The 17378-nt window shown below is 37.0% G+C and overlaps 1 protein-coding gene across 2 annotated transcripts in view; it reads left to right on the top strand.

The window, feature by feature from the left end:
• Nucleotides 1-17378, top strand: part of SCAPER (S-phase cyclin A associated protein in the ER) — a 415285-nt gene that overhangs the window by 346650 nt on the left and 51257 nt on the right. For both annotated transcript variants that reach the window (XM_069481584.1, XM_069481575.1), the window contains exon 27: nt 15673-15828. In XM_069481584.1, the coding sequence (XP_069337685.1) occupies nt 15673-15828 (156 nt within the window). The remainder of the gene's footprint in view (nt 1-15672; nt 15829-17378) is intronic.

The raw sequence follows: 17378 nt of genomic DNA, 5'->3' as shown, positions 1-17378 counted from the left end.
CAAAGATCCAAAGTTTTTAATTTTTTTTTAATTGACACATTGTAATTGTACATACTTATGAGGTATAATTTGATGTTTCAATATATATGTTGTATAATGATCTAATCAGGGTAGTTAGTATATCTGTAACCTCATGCATTTGTCATTTCTTGTGGTAAGAACATTCAAATGCCTCTCTTCTAGCTATTTTGTAATATACAATACTTTATTGTCAACCATAGTCACCCTACAATGCAATAGAACACCAAAACTTATTCCTCTTGTCTAATTGTAACTTTGTACCCATTGATCAAGTTCTCCTCATCCTTCCTTCTTCCCACCCATCCCCTGTCTCTGATAACCACTGTTCTACTCTCTGCTTCTATGATACCAACTTTTTTTTTTTAGATTCCACATATGAATGAGATCATGCCGTATTTGTCTTTGTTGAACTCCTGGCCTCAAGCAATCCTCCTGCCTCAGCCTCCCAAAGTGCTGGGATTACAGGCATGAGCCACCACCCCTGGCCCATCTCTATTTGTCTTTCTGTGCCTAGAATACTTCAGTTAACATAATGACCTCCAGGTCCATCCGTGTTGCCACAAATAATGGGATTTTACTCTTTTTATGGCTGAATAGTATTCCATTATGTATGTATACCACATTTTCTTTATCCATTCATCCATAGTTGGATACTTAGGTTGATTCCATATTTTGGCTATTGCTGCAGCAAACATGAGAGTACAGATATCTTTTCTTTCTTTTTTTTTTTTTTTTTTTTGAGACAGTCTTAACTCTGTTGCTTCAGGTAGAGCTTGAGACCCTGCGTCATCTAAGCTCACTGCAACCTCAAACTCCTAGGCTCAAGCAATCCTCTTGCCTCAGCCTCCCAAGTAGTTGGGACTACTGGCACACACCACAGCACCCGGCTAATTTTTCTATTTTTAGTAGAGACAGGGTCTCGCTCTTGCTCAAGCTGGTCTGGAACTCCTGAGTTCAAGTGATCTTGCCACCTCAGCCTCCCAGAGTGCTAGAATTACAGGCATGAGCCACTGAGCCCAGCCTATCTCCTTGACATACTGATTTCATTTTCTTTCAATATATATACCCAGTAGTGGGATTACTAGATCACATGGTAATTCTATTTTTAGATTTTTGAGGAACTCCCATACTGTTTTCCATAATGACAATACTGGTTTATAATCACACAACCGTAAGTGTTCCCTTTTCTCCACATCCTCACCCACACTGTTTTCTTTTGTCTTTTTGATAATAGCCATTCTAACTGGAGTAAGCCAGTATCTCATTGTGGTTTTGATTTGCATTTTCTTGTTGATTAATGATGTTGAGCATTTTTTCTCGTACTTTTTGGCCATTTGTATGTCTTCTTCTGAAAGGTGTCTATTAAGATCTTTTAGCCAGGCACAGTAGCACATGCCTTTAGTCCTAGCTACTCAGAAGGCAGATACAGGTGGATTGCTCTAGCCCAGGAGCTCAGAGCTGCAGTGAGCTATGATCATACCTGTGAATGGCCACTCCACTCCACCCTAGGAGACATAGTGAAACCCTGTCTCTAAAAATAAGTAAATAATCTTTTGTTCATTTTAAAATTGAGTTATTTGGTTTTTTGCTCCTCAATTATTTAAGTTTCTTATATATTCTGGATATTAACCCTTTGTCAGATGTATCGTTTGCAGATTATTTTCTCCTACTCTGTAAGTTATCTCTTAACTCTGTTAATAGTTTCTTTTGCTGTGCAAAAGCTTTCTATTTTGATGTAATTCCATTTGTCTAGTTTTGCTTTGTTGCCTATGCTTTTGAGGTCTTACTTTAAAAAAGCTTTGCCCAGCCCAATGTCATGAAGCATTTCTCCTATGTTTTCTTCTATTAATAATAGTTTCATAGTTTTAGGTATTAAGTCTTTGATCCATTTTGTGTTTATTTTTGTATATGGTAAGAGGCAAGGGTCTAGTCTCATTCTTCTTAATACGGATATCCAATTTGCCCAGCACCATTTATTGAAGAGACTGTCCTTTCCCCATTGTGCGTTCTTGTCATCTTTGTCAAAAATCTGTTGGCTGTAGGCATTATTACATGAATTTATTTCTGGGCTCTCTATTCTGTTCTATTGGTCTATGTGTCTGTTTTTATACCAGTACCATGCTGTTTTGGTAACTATAGCTTTGTAGTATATTTTGAAGTCAAGTGATGTGATGCCTCCAGCTATTTTGCACAGTATTGCTTTGGCTATTGGGGGAATTTTTTGCTTTTATGTGAATTTTAGAATTATTTTTTCTATTTCTGTGAAGAATGTCGTTGGTGTTTTAATAGAGATTGCATTAAATCTGTAGATCGCTTTGGGTAGTTGATCATTTTACCAATATTAATTTTTCCAACACAAGATATCTTTCCATTTATGTGTGTCCTCTTCAATTTCTTTCATCAAAGTTTTATAGTTTACATTGTAGAAACTTTTCACTTGATTGGTTAAGTTTATTCCTGGGTATCTTATTTTTATTATTGCTATTGTTAATGGAATTTTTTCATGATTTCTTTTTCAGGTTGTTCACTACTAGTGCATAGAAACACTACCAATTTTTGTGTTTTGATTTTGTATCCTGCTAATTTACTGAGTTCATTAGTTCTAACAGCTCTTTGGTAAACCTTTAGGGTTTTCTGTTTTTCTTTTTTCTTTTTTTTAGATAAAATTTTTATTCCTCTTTTTACAAACCTTTGTGACCTGGGCTGACTTTCAGTAGGTTGCAACCCGGAACTGCTTGCAGGTTGTCTGCGAATGGTTTAACACCAAGGTTCTCCACGTGCGTCGCATGCCAGGTTTAACACCAAGGTTCTCCACGTGCGTCGCATGCCAGGCGAGGGGGCGGCCGCCTTTCCAGCTGCACCTCATTTTCCAAGACAGGGGCGCTCCACCCCGGAGAGTTCCGGCGGCACAGTGGGGTGTGCAGGCAGGGACGGCGGGGGACCGGCTAACAGGGCTGTACGAGGCCAACCTAGGGGAACCGAGGGCAACTGTGGCCCCACCGTGCTGCCGTGTTGTTCCTCCTGGGTGGGAGTCTGACTTATAGGCGTTCAGTCATAATCCCACAGATGGTGTCTTCGCCCCACTGGCTCCTCAGCCAGGGTTTTCTGGATGTACGATTATGTCATCTTCAACAGGGATAATCTGACTTCCTACTTTCCAATCTGGATGCCTTTTGTTTCTTTTTCTTTTCTAATTATTATGGCTAGGACTTCAAGTACTATGTTGAATAGCAGCAGTGTGGTGAAAGTGTCTTGTTTCTCATCTTAGAGAAAAAGTTGTCGGTTTTTCCCTGTTCAGTAATGGTGTTAGCTGTGAGTTTGTCATATATGGCCTATATTGTGTTGAAGTACATACCTTTTGTACCTAACTTGTTTTTATCATGAAGGAATGTTGAATGTGATCAAATGCTTTTTCTGCATCTATTGAAATGATCATACAATTTTTTCTTTCTGTTAATGTGGTGTATCACATTTATTGATTTGTGTATGTTAAACCATCCTTACATCCCTAGGATGGATCCCACTTGATCATAATGACCTTTATGATATGCTGTTGAATTTGGTTTGCTAGTATCTTGTGTTACATCTGTGTTCATCAAGTATATTGGCCTGTAGTTTTCTTTTTTTGTTGTGTTCTTCTCCAATTTGGGAATCAGGGTAATATTGGCCTTATAAATGACTTTGGAAGTATTTCCTCTTCAATTTTCTGGAATACTTTGAGAATTGGTATTAGTTCTTCTTCAACTGTTTGGTAGAATTCAGCAGTGAAACCATCAGGTCCTGGGCTTTTCTTTGCTGAAAAACGTTTTATTACTGATTCAATTTCCTCACTTGTTATTAGTCTATTGAGATTTTCTATTTCTTCATAACTTAACCTTATGTTGTATGTGTTTAGGAATTTATTTATATCTTCTGTGTTATCACATTTGTTGGTGTATAGTTGTTGATAATAGTCTCTTATGACCTTTGTATTGCTGTGGTGTCAATTATAATGTCTCCTTTTTCATTTCCAATTTTATTTGAGTCTTCTCTTTTTTCTACGTTAGTGTAGCTGACAGTTTGTCCATTTTGTTTATCGTTTCAAAAAATCAACTCTTCATTTTCTTGATCTTTTGAATTCTTTTTAGTCTCTATTTCATTAGTTTCTGCTCTGAGCTTTTATTATTTCCTTCCTTCTACCAATTTTGGATTTAGTTTGTTCTTGGGGGGTTGTTTGTTTGTTTGTCTGTTTTTTAGTTGCTTGAGGTATATCATTAGAATATTAGAAGTCTGTCTTCTTTTTTAATGTAGGTGTTTATTGCTATAAACTTCCCTCTTAGGACTGCTTTTGCTTTGTCCCATAGGTTTTGGTATTATGTGTTTCCATTCTCGGTAGTCTCAAGGAATTTTTTAATTTCCCTTTTAATTTATTCTTTTTGGGGTTTTTTTGTTTGCTTGTTTTTGTTTTTTTATCTTTTTTTTAAATTTCAGAATATTACAGGGGTACAAATGTTTAGGTTACATATATTGCCTTTGCCCCACCCGAGCCAGAGCTACAAGTGTGTCCATCCCCCAGACAGTGCGGACTGCACCATTAGGTGTGAATATACCCATCTCCTCCAACCCCCCACCTGCCTGACACCTGATGAATGTTACTACCATATGTGCACATAAGTGTTGATCAATTAGTACCAATCTGATGGTGAGTATATGTGGTGCTTGTTTTTCTATTCTTGTGATACTTCACTTAGTAGAATGGGCTCCAGCTCCATCCAGGATAATACAAGAGGTGCTAGTACACCACTGTTTTTCCCCTTTTAATTTCTTCATTGACCCATTGGTTGGTCAAGGAACATGTTATTCAATTTCCATATATTGTAGTTTCCAAAGTTTTTCTTGTTGATTTCCAGTTTTATACCATTGTGGTCAGAAAAGATACTTGATATGATCTCTGTCTTCTTAAATTTGTTAAGACTTGTTTTGTGGCCCAATATATGACCTGTCCTGTACAGGTCAACCTGTACAGTTGAGAAGAGTGTATATTCTGCAGCTCTTAAATGGAATGTTCTGTAAATGTCTGCGCCATTTGGTCTATGGTGCAGTTTAAGTCTGATGTTTCTTTGTTGATTTCCTGTCTAGATGATCTATCCATTGCTGAAAGTGAGGTGTTGAAGTTGCCTACTATATTGTATTGCCTCCCTTTAGGTTTAATATTTTTTGCTTTATATATCTGGGTGCTTCAGTGTAGAGTGCATATATAGTTACAATTTTTAATATCTTCTTGTTCAATTGATCCCTTTATCATTATATAATAACCTTTGTCTCTTTTTAATGCTTTTATTTAAAGTCTATTTTATCTGATACATGTATAGCTATTCCTGCTGGCTTTGGATTTTTATTTGCATGGAATATCTAAGAACACTGCAAAACTGAAGAACAACTATATCTATCAAAATCAAGAGCTGCTGTATCTATCAAAATCAAGAATTGTGCTGAACCATTTGTGCTATTCAGTCTAGTAGCTCAGTGCCTTAGCTTGAGCCAGGGATCAGGAAGGTACCACTACCACAGATGTGGGCTCCAGAATCACACTATAGCAACTAGATCTATGCCCCCCCAAAAACAGATGCCCCAAATCCTATCTCTCAGTCTCCAAAATACTTTCATAAACCAAATGTCTTTATGACTACACCTTACAAATGGAAAAATACACAAGTGTGGCTCCCACTTCATTTTTACCTTCTAAATTTAACTTTTTAATTTAAATCTTAAATAAACACACATAGCCAGTGGCTACTGTACTGGACAACATAATTCTATATTCTTAATTTTTTCTAGTCCTAATAGTTACTAAAAGAGGTGTGTTAAAAATCTCCACCTATGATTGTGGATGTGTCTCCATTTAATTAGTCAGGTTTTGCTTTGTGCATTTTGAAGCTCTGTTATTAGATACACATTTAGAACTATTGCATCTTTCAGATGAAATGGCCTTTTAGCATTATTTCTCTTTGTTTTAAGTGCTCCTTGTTTTAAAGTCTAGTTTGTTTAATATTCTTAATATGCCACACCCAATTTCTTACATTCACTCTTTGGTTTTTTTCCATCCTTGACAGATCTTTTTCCTTTAAGCACCTTAAAGATATCATTCCTTTGTCTTCTGGCTTCTATTATTTCTCATGGGAAATCAGCTTTTATTCATGTCATCCGTTTCCTATAGTTTATATGTCCTTTTTCCTTGAGCTGCTATCAAGGTTTTTCTTTATGTTTGAATTTCAGCAATTTGACAATAATCTACTTAAGGATAGTTCCCTTTGTATTTATTCTGCTTGAGGTTAGCTGAGCTGTTTGAATCTGGAAGTTGTTTTTCCACCAAAACAGAAATCTATTTTAAAAATATATTTCTATAAAGAAAACTTAAGGAAAGATGGCTTTACCAGTAAATTCTATGAAAGATCTAAGTAGAAATAATGCTAATCACAAACAGACTCTCTCAAAGGAAAAGAGAGAATACTTGCCAGCTTGTATATTTTTTAAAAAGCTTACTATAAAAGGATAATATATCACAACCAAGTGAGTTTATTTTAGGAAGGCAAGGTTAGTTTTTAACATTTAGAAATTACCATATTAACTGGCTAAGAACCATAAAAGGTCAGAGATTTCACCCTTCTTGCATGCTAACAAGTTAGCCTGCCAGTTTCATGGATGCTAGCAAGAGACACAAGGCTCCTGGGTCAGAGACAAAGGACCTTATTACTCATAGATAGCAAGCAGTTTGAGCCTTATGTTCTCATCAGTTTAGTTTTCTTGTCCCCAAGTCCCACAGGAACAACACAGGGTGGGCCCAGATAGATGCTACATGCAGTGAGTTTGTATCACAGCTGAGGAGACCCCACACATTTAGAAAACCCCAGTCTTTTCTAATGGGCTAAAAGCAGACCTGCTCAACCTTTGCCCAGAAGGTAGACATTATCTTTATTATACTGGGCAGCCAACAAACCTTCTCTTTGCTCTAAGACCATTCCCTGCCCAAACATTTTAGAAAAGGTTTTCCAGAACAAAAGCTGTCAGTTTATCTGCTCACAAGGTATGCAAAAATGTGAGACCCTTGGAGGATTATCTCTTGACACTGACCCCCCAAAAAGGAAACTATATGATTATCTCATTAGATGCAGAAAAAGCATCTGACAAAATATAACACCCATTCATGATATTAGAAAATAACTCATCAAATTAGGAATAGATGGGAAAAACTTATAGCTAAGTAATATGTAGTGATAAAAGGTTGAACATTTTTCCTTTAGGATTAGGAATACACAAGGACTATTTACTTTCGCTACTTCTATTCAGCATTGTACTAAAAGCTTTAGCTAGTTCAATAAGAAAGGAAAAAAAGAAATAAAATCATAAAGTTTGTAGAGAAAAAAATAAAACTATTGTTATTTTCAGTGTCATGATTGCATATATAAAAAACTGTGTAATCTACCAAGGAAAAAAACTATCATACTAGAACTAATAAGTAAGGTTTTAGCAAAGTTGGAATATACAAATGCAACTTATGCAAAAAATCAATTGTATTGGTATAAATAACAACAAATAAGTAGAAATTAAAAGTTAAAAAACAATGCCATTTATAAAAGCATCAGGAAATATCAAACATCTCCAAGAAATCTCATGAAAGAGATGCAACAACTCTACAAAACAGTATTGGGAGAAATTTAAAAAGGCCTACATAAATGGAGATATATCTATACATCAGAATTCTGTTCAATGTTGTTAAAATATTATTTCTCCCCAAATTGATTTATATATTCAATGCAATCCTGAGCAAAATCCCAGTAGGCTTTTAAAGGAAATTTATAAATCAGTTCTAAAATTTATATGGAAATGTTAAAAATCTAGAAAAGCCAAAACAATTTTGTAAAAGAATAATAAAGTCAAGAGGACTTGCCTGATTTTGAGACTTACTATAGTAGAATTACCCTAATCAACACAGTGTGGTATTGGTTTAAGAACAGACCAATAGGTCAAAAGAAAATTGAGAGCCCAGAAATACATAGTCCAGACATATATAGTCAAGTAATTTCTTTTTGGCTGATCAAGCTTTCTTTTAAAAATAGATTATTTTTATAGCAGTTTTAAAAGTTCACAGCAAAATTTTGAGTAGAAAGTACAGAATGTTTCCATAAACCCCCTGCCCATACATACATACAACCTCCCCCACCATCAACAACCCACATTAGAGTGGTACATTTGTTACAATCAATGAAGTTACATTGATGTCATTATGACCCCAAAGTCCATAGTTTGCATTAGGATTCATCCTTGGTTTTATACGTTCTATGGATTTTGACAAAGGTATAATGGCATGTATTCATCATTGTAGTATCATATAGCTCCACCTGTTTATCCTTCCCTTCTCCCCAACTCCTGGCAACCTCTTGACAATTGATTTTTGATCAAGGGATCAAATTAATTCTGTGGAGAAAGGAAAGTCTTTTTAATAAATGGTGCTGGAACAACTGGATATCCATATGGAAGAAAACTAGCCTCTCACCATACACAAAATTAATATGAGATAGATTATAGATCTAAACACAAAAGCTGTGCCCATAAGACCTCTAGCAGAAAATAGGAGTACATCTTTGTCATCATGGGATGGGGAAAGATTTTTTTGGATACAAATACTTCACAAAAGAAAATGTGCAAATAGCCAATTAGCATATAGAAAAATGTTCACTATATTAGTTATCAGGGAACTGCAAAATCAAATGACACCAAGATAGTCTTTCAAATCCAATAAAGTGGCTAAAATAAAAAAGATTGGTAATACCAAATGTTGGTGAAGATATGGAACAATTGGAGGTCTGAAACATTACTGCTGGGAGTATAAAATGGAACAACCACTTTGGAGAACTGTTTAGCAATTTGTAAAGTTTAAACATATCTATCCTATGACTCAGTAATTCTACTCCTAGGTGTTTACCCAAGAGAAATGAAAATATGCTCACAAAAAGACTTGCCCATGAATTTTAATAGCAGTCTTATTCATAATAGCCCAAAACTTTAAATGGCCCATACATCCATCAACAGAAGAAGAGATAAACAAAACATGACATACAGGTTGAGTATCCCTTATCTGAAATACTTGGGACCATAGTCTTTTATATTTGTTGCTTTGTTAAATTTTGGAATATTTGTATTATACCTGCTGGTTGAGCATCCCAAATCTCAAAATCCAAAATCTGAAATGCTCCAATGAGAATTTCCTGTGAGCATCATGTCAGCACTCAAAAAGTCTGGGATTGGCCGGGCGCGGTGGCTCACGCCTGTAATCCTAGCACTCTGGGAGGCCGAGGTGGGCGGATCGTTCGAGCTCAGGAGTTCGAGACCAGCCTGAGCAAGAGCGAGACCCCACCTCTACTAAAAATAGAAAGAAATTATATAGACAGCTAAAAATATATATAGAAAAAATTAGCCGGGCATGGTGGTGCATGCCTGTAGTCCCAGCTACTCAGGAGGCTGAGACAGGAGGATTGCTTGAGCTCAGGAGTTTGAGGTTGCTGTGAGCTAGGCTGACGCCACGGCACTCACTTTAGCCTGGGCAACAGAGAGAGACTCTGTCTCAAAAAAAAAAAAAAAAAAAAAAAAAGTCTGGGATTAACCTCGGCAATAGTGAGACCCCATATCTACAAAAATAAAAAAAAATTAGCCAAGCACAGTGGTGCACACCTCTAGTCCCAGCTACTCAGAAGGCTGAGTCAGGAGGATCGCTTGAGCTCAGGAGTTGGAGGCTGCTATGATGATGAGATATGATGATGCCACCATACTGTAGTCCTGGCAACAGAGCAAGACCCTGTCTCAAAAAAAAAAGTTTGAGATTTTGGAGGATTTCAAATTTTCAGGTTTGGAATGCTCAACCTGTATTTATACAAAGGAATACTAATCAACAATAAAAAGAAGGAAATTACTGTCACATCTGTGACGTGCACCAATATGAATAAATCTCAAAAACATTAAGCTTGGCAGAAGGAGACAGATATAAAGGAGAGAACTTTATGAATGATTTTATTTGTGTGGAGGTGGGAAGGGATTGACTAGAAAGCAAGGGAACTTCTGGGATTATACGTATGTTCTGTATCTTGTTTTGATTCATGATGACATGGGTTCATATAGTTGTCAAAACTTGTCAAACCAAACATGTAAGGTTCATGCATTTATTATTTGTAGTTTATATCTCAGTAGAAAGCAATGTGTTGAAAAAAATCACAAAAATAGCAGAGAGAAATGACAAAGATTATCACAAATGTGATTAGCAAGAAGACAAGAGATGTGGAAGAGAGAATTAAAATGTTGAATACTTGGTCTGACCAAATAAGGAAACAAGAGAAATGCAACAGAGAAAATACAAAGAAAGGATAGAAAAAAACCCTTCTATGATGAAGGAGAACATGAATTAGCCATGTATGAAGGGACCGACTTCACTGTGTGAGGTAGGTATCATCATCCCTATTTCAGAGATAAGGAGGCTGACACTCAAACAGGTCAGGCCACTTTTGTAAAATCACACAGTAACTTAGCTTGAGAAGACACGACCTTGGCTGAACTACAGCAGTAACAGTTGGGATGGAAGAAAAAAAGATTCAGGACTATTTTATAGGTAGAAATAACCTCTGTCTACCTCAACCTTGGACCTTGTCTGTCGGGGAATTCATTTACACATCTTAAGATGCCACCTCTTCTGAGAAGCTATCCATGACCCATCAAGCCCAAATTAGGCCCTCCTGCTATACTGTCGTAATGCTTTGAACATACTTCTATTACAGAATTAATTATAAAGTATAGAAATTTTGTGTCAGCCTCTGTGTTAAGAGGATCCTGAAGATTAGTGTCAGCATCATACTTAGAAATCACTGAAGGGATGAATGCATGATTACAAATAGTTATTCCCAAATTTCTTACATCACTGTGAGATGAATGGTGACATTCACTTGGACAAGAATATTGGGAGGAGGAGATTTCAGAAGAGATAATGAGGTTTTATTTGAACTTATTGCTATGGGGGTACTTTGGGACTCCCAAAAAGAAATACTCATAAACTAGAACTTCAGGTAAGAAGTTCAGAAAAGAAGTAGGCCTGGGGACAGAATTGGGAATTAGTAGCATATCAAGGATAGTTGAAACCATAGAATTGCATGAGTTCACTAAACCTCGTTCAAGGATAGAAATCTGGTAAGCAGTTATTTCAGCTGTGGTGTGAGGGTGGGTGGGTAGCTGGACAAGGGTGGACAAAGAAGAAGCAATAACTCTTTATATATAACATACATAAATATCCCCTTCAGTTTATAAATTCCAGTGGCAGAAAGCTACAAAAGGACTAATTTTAAATCTCAAATGGTAAAGGAAATGGAGAGGCTCGTTTACGGGACCGTTCATAGCAGCATGTTTCCCAGGATGCATGTTCCAAAAAGACTAGGAGGTTTTCTATATTAAAGCTTTTCATCCTGGATCTGGTTTAAGAGTCTCAACATTATAACTTCAACCTAACAGTTGCAATGTGAAAGATATGCTGCGCTTGATCTCAGTATCCATTAGAAGATTCCACGTTCTTCCTCAAAGCCATGAAGTTGGCAAAACGAATTTCTCCGCACTGACCTTTAGAGCCATTTAGTTTAAGCATCTTCTTAAGCAGTCATTTAAAGATTGACCGTGCAGTGATTGAAGACCCATGCAGTTTAGAAAAACATGAGTCTGACTCATTAGTAGGCACCATAGATGGCCCAGTAACCAAAGGAGACCACACTCAGAAAGGACCACCTACTCAACAGTGGTTGTTGTGGTTTGCTTTGCTTTTTCTGTATTTTTTATCTCTTCACTATTTGGAGTCTTTCCTCCTTCCTGGCTATTTCAAGGCCAGTACAGGAAACCCATTTAAGCCGTTTAATCCTTACTGGGTAGTTTTGAACCTTTGTGTGATCACTATTAGTCTCAGAGTGGTCTCAGAAATAATTTTACATCCTTGTTTTTAAAATTTAGACTTCAATAAGGACCCAAAAAAATGCTGCAGAGAGGTAGCATATTTAGGGGAAAGGACACTTTTATCAGGAGTCAGAAGATCTTAGTTCCAGCTCTCTTGCTTAGGCTAGTGCTTTGGCCTCCTTGAGCCTCGGTTGCCCTGTCTATCAAATGGGGATGGTAATACCAATCCCCACATCCTAAATCAGGTTTTCTCATACCCTGCTTCAATGTTTGTGGAATGTAGTATGGCGATCCATATCAAGAATCCTAAAAATATACATACCCTTTGACTGAGAAATTCTACTTCTGGAAAGTAATCTGAAATCTGTCAAGGATTTCCAGACAAAATGTTCAGCACAACATGGTTTATGATAGTGAATATTGAAAACAACCAAAAGTTCCAAAAATATTGCATTAGTAGAATATTCAACCATTAAAAAAACGATGCTTATGCATCCAGTCAAACTTCTAGAACCTAGATCATTTTGCCGGAAATACATAGTTCAGAAAAAAGATTATGTGACACCACAGGGGTATAATCAGCAAAAATCAGTGTCTAGGACAGGGTGTGAAATAAACAACCAGGTTTCATCAACAAATTTCAAGGGAGGTTAAAAAAAAAAAGAAAAAGAAAAAGAAATAGAGGGGTAACTTATAGATTAAGAACAGACATAATACATATTAACCAGTCACAATGTGTATTCCTATTTGGATTCTAATTTTTTAACAAAACTATTAAAAATGTTGAGACATTTATGGTATATTTGGAAATTTGAACACTAGTTATTTGATATTAAGAAATTATTGTGATTTTAGATATAATGGTATTGTGGTTGTGTTTCTTAAGCTTATTTGTTAGAGATACAAACTGAAACATTTAAAAATGAAATAATTCGATGCCTTGAATTTGCTTAAACATGCAAAATGGGTGTGGATGGGGGTGGGGTTGGCCATGGGTTGATGGTGGTTAGGGCTGTGTGATAAATGCACGGGGGTTTGTTATCCTAGTCTGTCTATTTTTGGTTTATGTTAAAACTATTAATAATATAATTTTTAAAGATTTAAAATATAATGTTTACAAAGATATTATGACACAGAAAGGGCTTAAAATAGTAAGTTGAATGAAATTCAGTATGTCAATCATGTGGAGAAAGAATCAAATAGAAACACATGTAAGGAAATCTATCAAACTGTGGTTGTCTTTAAAAGGTGAAATTACAGCCAATTTTTTCCACTTATTTTTCTCCTTTTGCTTACTATTTAAATTTCTATAATGAGCCTACATTACTTTTATAATCAGAAAAAACAATTTTCCACTTTCTATGGTTAGAACCCTTTTAGAAAACTAACTTGAAATAACGTAAGTAAAAATAGTGAAATGGCTTGTGTACCTGGGAAGGTCAAGGTTTGGAGCTAGATACCAAGGGTCTAAATACAATCATGTGGTGCATAATGACTTTTTCATCAATGACAGACCACATACACAACAATAGTCCCATGAGATTATAATACTATATTTTTTCTATATCTTTTCTATGTTTAGATGTACAAATACTTGCCATTGCGTTACAGTTGCTTACAGTATTTGGTACAGTAACATGCTGTACAGGCTTGTCGCCTAGGAGGAATAGGCTCTCCCATATAGCCTAAGTGTGTAGTAGGCTGTACCATTTAGGTTTGTGTAAGTACACTCTACACAACAAAAAATCACCTAGTGATGCATTTTTCAGAACACATCCCTGCATTAAGCAGCACATGACTGTATGCCATTAGGGCTTTGTCTGTTTCTCTCGGTTCTACTCATCTCTACTTGGCTTTATTCTATAAGCTTGTTCTCCATATAACAGGTTGGCTACCAGCAAATCCCCAGGGTCGTATCTCTTGGTTTAGGTAGCCCCAGTGGAAAGAGATTTTTCTTATGTCATATATTAATCCCACAGAAGGTGCTAATTGGTCCTCCTTAGGTCATGTACCCATCCTGGAACTAGTCATTATGACCAAGACGATGAGCACTTTGACTATTCTGGAGCAGATGCTCACTCCTGCTTTAGCAGGATGGTACTATATTTGACATGCCCCCGCCCCCCTGACCACATAGAATAGCAAAGAATGTTCTGGGAAGACAAAAACCAAAGCTTTCACAGTCTGCTCCTTCATGGTGTTCTTGGGATAATTCATTGGGATAATTAAGGTAAAAACACTTTTTTAATTGAAAAGTTCTGTGCAAACATAAAAGCCAATTTTAAAAAGTCTAATTCTATTAAATCAGATTATAAGAAGATCCTCAGTGTATACATGTATCAATCTACCCATTTCCTTCACTAAAAGAGATGAGGGCTGGTGGTCATCATTTCATACTTTCCAATTTCAAAACTGTAGGAGGTGCTCAATAGCCCGGGTAGACACATTTCCTAATGTAAAAGGAGAAACGGGGCATTATTTTGCACCTTCTCAGTAGTAAACTTGGAGATGGCTCCAAACGTGAATTATTCATGAGATTCTCCTTCGTTTTACAAAAAGGTGTGTTGGTAAATGAATAGCGTTGGGAATTACAGTACACTTACAAACAGAAATCTCAATTCCTCTGTACATGTCTCTGAATGTTAATGTGTTGATTTGCAGAACTGCTGTATTTGCAGTCTTACCCTTCTCATACATGTAAATGCGGTAGCATTGAATCTGTGTAAAATCTCTAAGCTAAGGTGGGTTTATCCACAGGGTCCTTTATAGTCTTAAAATATTCTTTTCAATGATTGCTGCTTTGTGGACTAATGAAAGAGTTACTATTGTCAGCCCAGTTTAATAAACAGCTCTAAAAAACTGTTTATGGTATTAAAAAGATGAAAGTGATCTCTTAAATGTTATTTATTGTCAGCCCTTAGGACTGGTACTTTTCATAACAGAAAGCAATTAGATTCTCACTATTTGTTATGCTCTTAATGGTGATGGGGTTTTTAAAAAATAGAGAACCTACAGTTGGCATTAGCAGTTTAGTTGTTAAAAGAGGGCCTGGGTTGAATCATAGTACTGTATCTTCTAATTCCTTGCATTCTCGTGAGTTTGGGCTCCCTAGTATTTTTTTATTCTTTATTATGGGTACATAATGTTAATAGTTGTATATCTTTATAGGGTACATGTGATGTTTAGATACAGGCATACAGTGTGAATTAATCAAATCAGGGTAATTGAGGTAGTCATCACCTCAGGTATTTATCATTTCTTTGTATTAGGAACATTCCATTTCCACTCTTTTAATTATTTTAAAGTATACCCTAACTTATTGTTGATGATAGTCACTTTGCTGTGCTAGCAAATATTGTTCATTCTATCTAACTGGTTTTTAAGTGCATAAAGGTCATTATAAATCACGTTATCTATTGTCAGACTCTTTGGACCAGTAAAAATGATCAAATAATCATTTTTATTCATTTTTCTTGAAATGTAATATCAGAATAACTAAGAGAGAGAAGAGAGAAAAAAATTCTTACAGAAATAGTTGATTATTCAAGACTAAATCTAAGGAAATTATTACTTGAGATGCTTTACTTAAACCTATGTTGAGGGGGTCCAGGCCCATGTATGGTAACATTTATCACTGAAGGTGAAGATGTTGAGGTCTATGCAGACTGATGACATAGATTTCTCCCCCACATCTAGCTACGTGGTGAACATAGGTCTGATCGACAAACTGTGTGCCTGCTTCCTCTCGGTGCAAGGCCCAGTGGACGAGAATCCCAAGATGGCGGTGTTTCTGCAGCATGCCACGAGACTCTTACATGGAATGTGCACGCTGTGCTTGGCTGTCACCGGAAGGTAAGGCCTTTACTCGATCTCAGCCTAAACTCAACTTTCAGAACATCTCTTGAATTTTGCCCATCATAGGGTCATTTCATAGGGCTGCAAGTGGTCATCTTGGCCCCCTTTCCTCCGTGTTCTTACTCTGTCATTGGCTTTCCATATTGAGATGTATATTCTATTTCTCTTTTCCTCGGCCACATGTTCCTGCCAGAATCTATACTTCCTGTTAGCGTCATAAACCTGACTATCTCTGCTGGAAGAGACCTAAGAAGTCATTCAGTCCTTCTTCTCCTGAGACCCAAAGGACTCAGATGACTCTCCTTGAGTCAGCGAATCAGTGACAAAACTAGACCAGATCAAGCCAGGCCCCGGGCACGACACAACACAGCCTCACAGTGCTCATGACCATCGTTCACGTGCTTTCAGTTATTGTCTTCTAGGTTCATTTATTTTCCTGCTGTCCTGTCTTCCAAAGCACTTCCACGAAGGGAAGAGAGCCATCCAAATACAGTAGCTCCCTGAAGTCACGCATGACCCATGGGCATGATTAAAGCCAGTGTGCCAGGGACTGCTACTGGCCTGGCTGGGCTAATTAGACCCCCACATCCCCCCACCCCATCACACTCTGTGCACTGTCATCAAAAACAATAATTCTCTGGGAAAGACAAGGGAACCCCCATGTGTTCTTTTCTTTCTCTCCTCCCCACCAAATCAGAATCATTTATAGTAGTGACTCGGTGTTTCTGATAGGTATATGACATAGGGGGCATATCGAGGATGTTCAGTAAAATAATTTTCCTACAATTAAATTCTAAACAGCACTTGTATGTATTATGTATTTTTTAGGGATTTTTCTAGAAGAAAACTAATTATTTGAGACTTCTGAAGTCTACCTTCTTAAAGAAGTATTATGTATATATATTCAATGTACACAGAATACCAGTGACTATATTTGGAACATTTTAAGAGAGGGGCCAGGTGTGGTGGCTCACACCTATAATCCTAGCTCTCTGGGAGGCCAAGGTGGGAGGATTGCCTAAGCAAGAACAAGACCCATCTCTACAAAAAATAGAAAAATATACCAGGCATGGTGGCATTGCCTATGATGATGCCACTGCACTCTAGCCAGGGCAACAGAGCAAGATTCTGGCTTAAAAAAAAAAGGAATTTGTTTTCTAAAATAAACATCCTTAACATTTTTTAGTTTGTTATACATAGGATCCCTAAACCCCCCTAATTCTTTCTTACTCTTACCCAGTCCCTCACCATCAGTCACATTTCTGGTAAGGTTAAGACTGAGATGTCAGGTAAGCCAAGCATGGCCAGTATTCAGTGTTCCAAATTTGTCTGTTCCCATCAAGAAATGCAGGCCGGGCGTGGTGGCTCACGCCTGTAATCCTAGCACTCTGGGAGGCTGAGGCGGGTGGATCGCTAGAGGTCAGGAGTTCGAGACCAGCCTGAGCAAGAGCGAGACCCCGTTTCTACTAAAAATAGAAAGAAATTATCTGGCCAACTAAAAATCTATATAGAAAAAATTAGCCGGGCATGGTGGCGCATGCCTGTAG

Source organism: Eulemur rufifrons, chromosome 2, assembly GCF_041146395.1.
Source record: "Eulemur rufifrons isolate Redbay chromosome 2, OSU_ERuf_1, whole genome shotgun sequence".
Classification (NCBI taxonomy): domain Eukaryota; kingdom Metazoa; phylum Chordata; class Mammalia; order Primates; family Lemuridae; genus Eulemur; species Eulemur rufifrons.
Note: the sequence above shows the minus strand (reverse complement) of the source record. Positions and strands in the feature narration are given on the sequence as shown.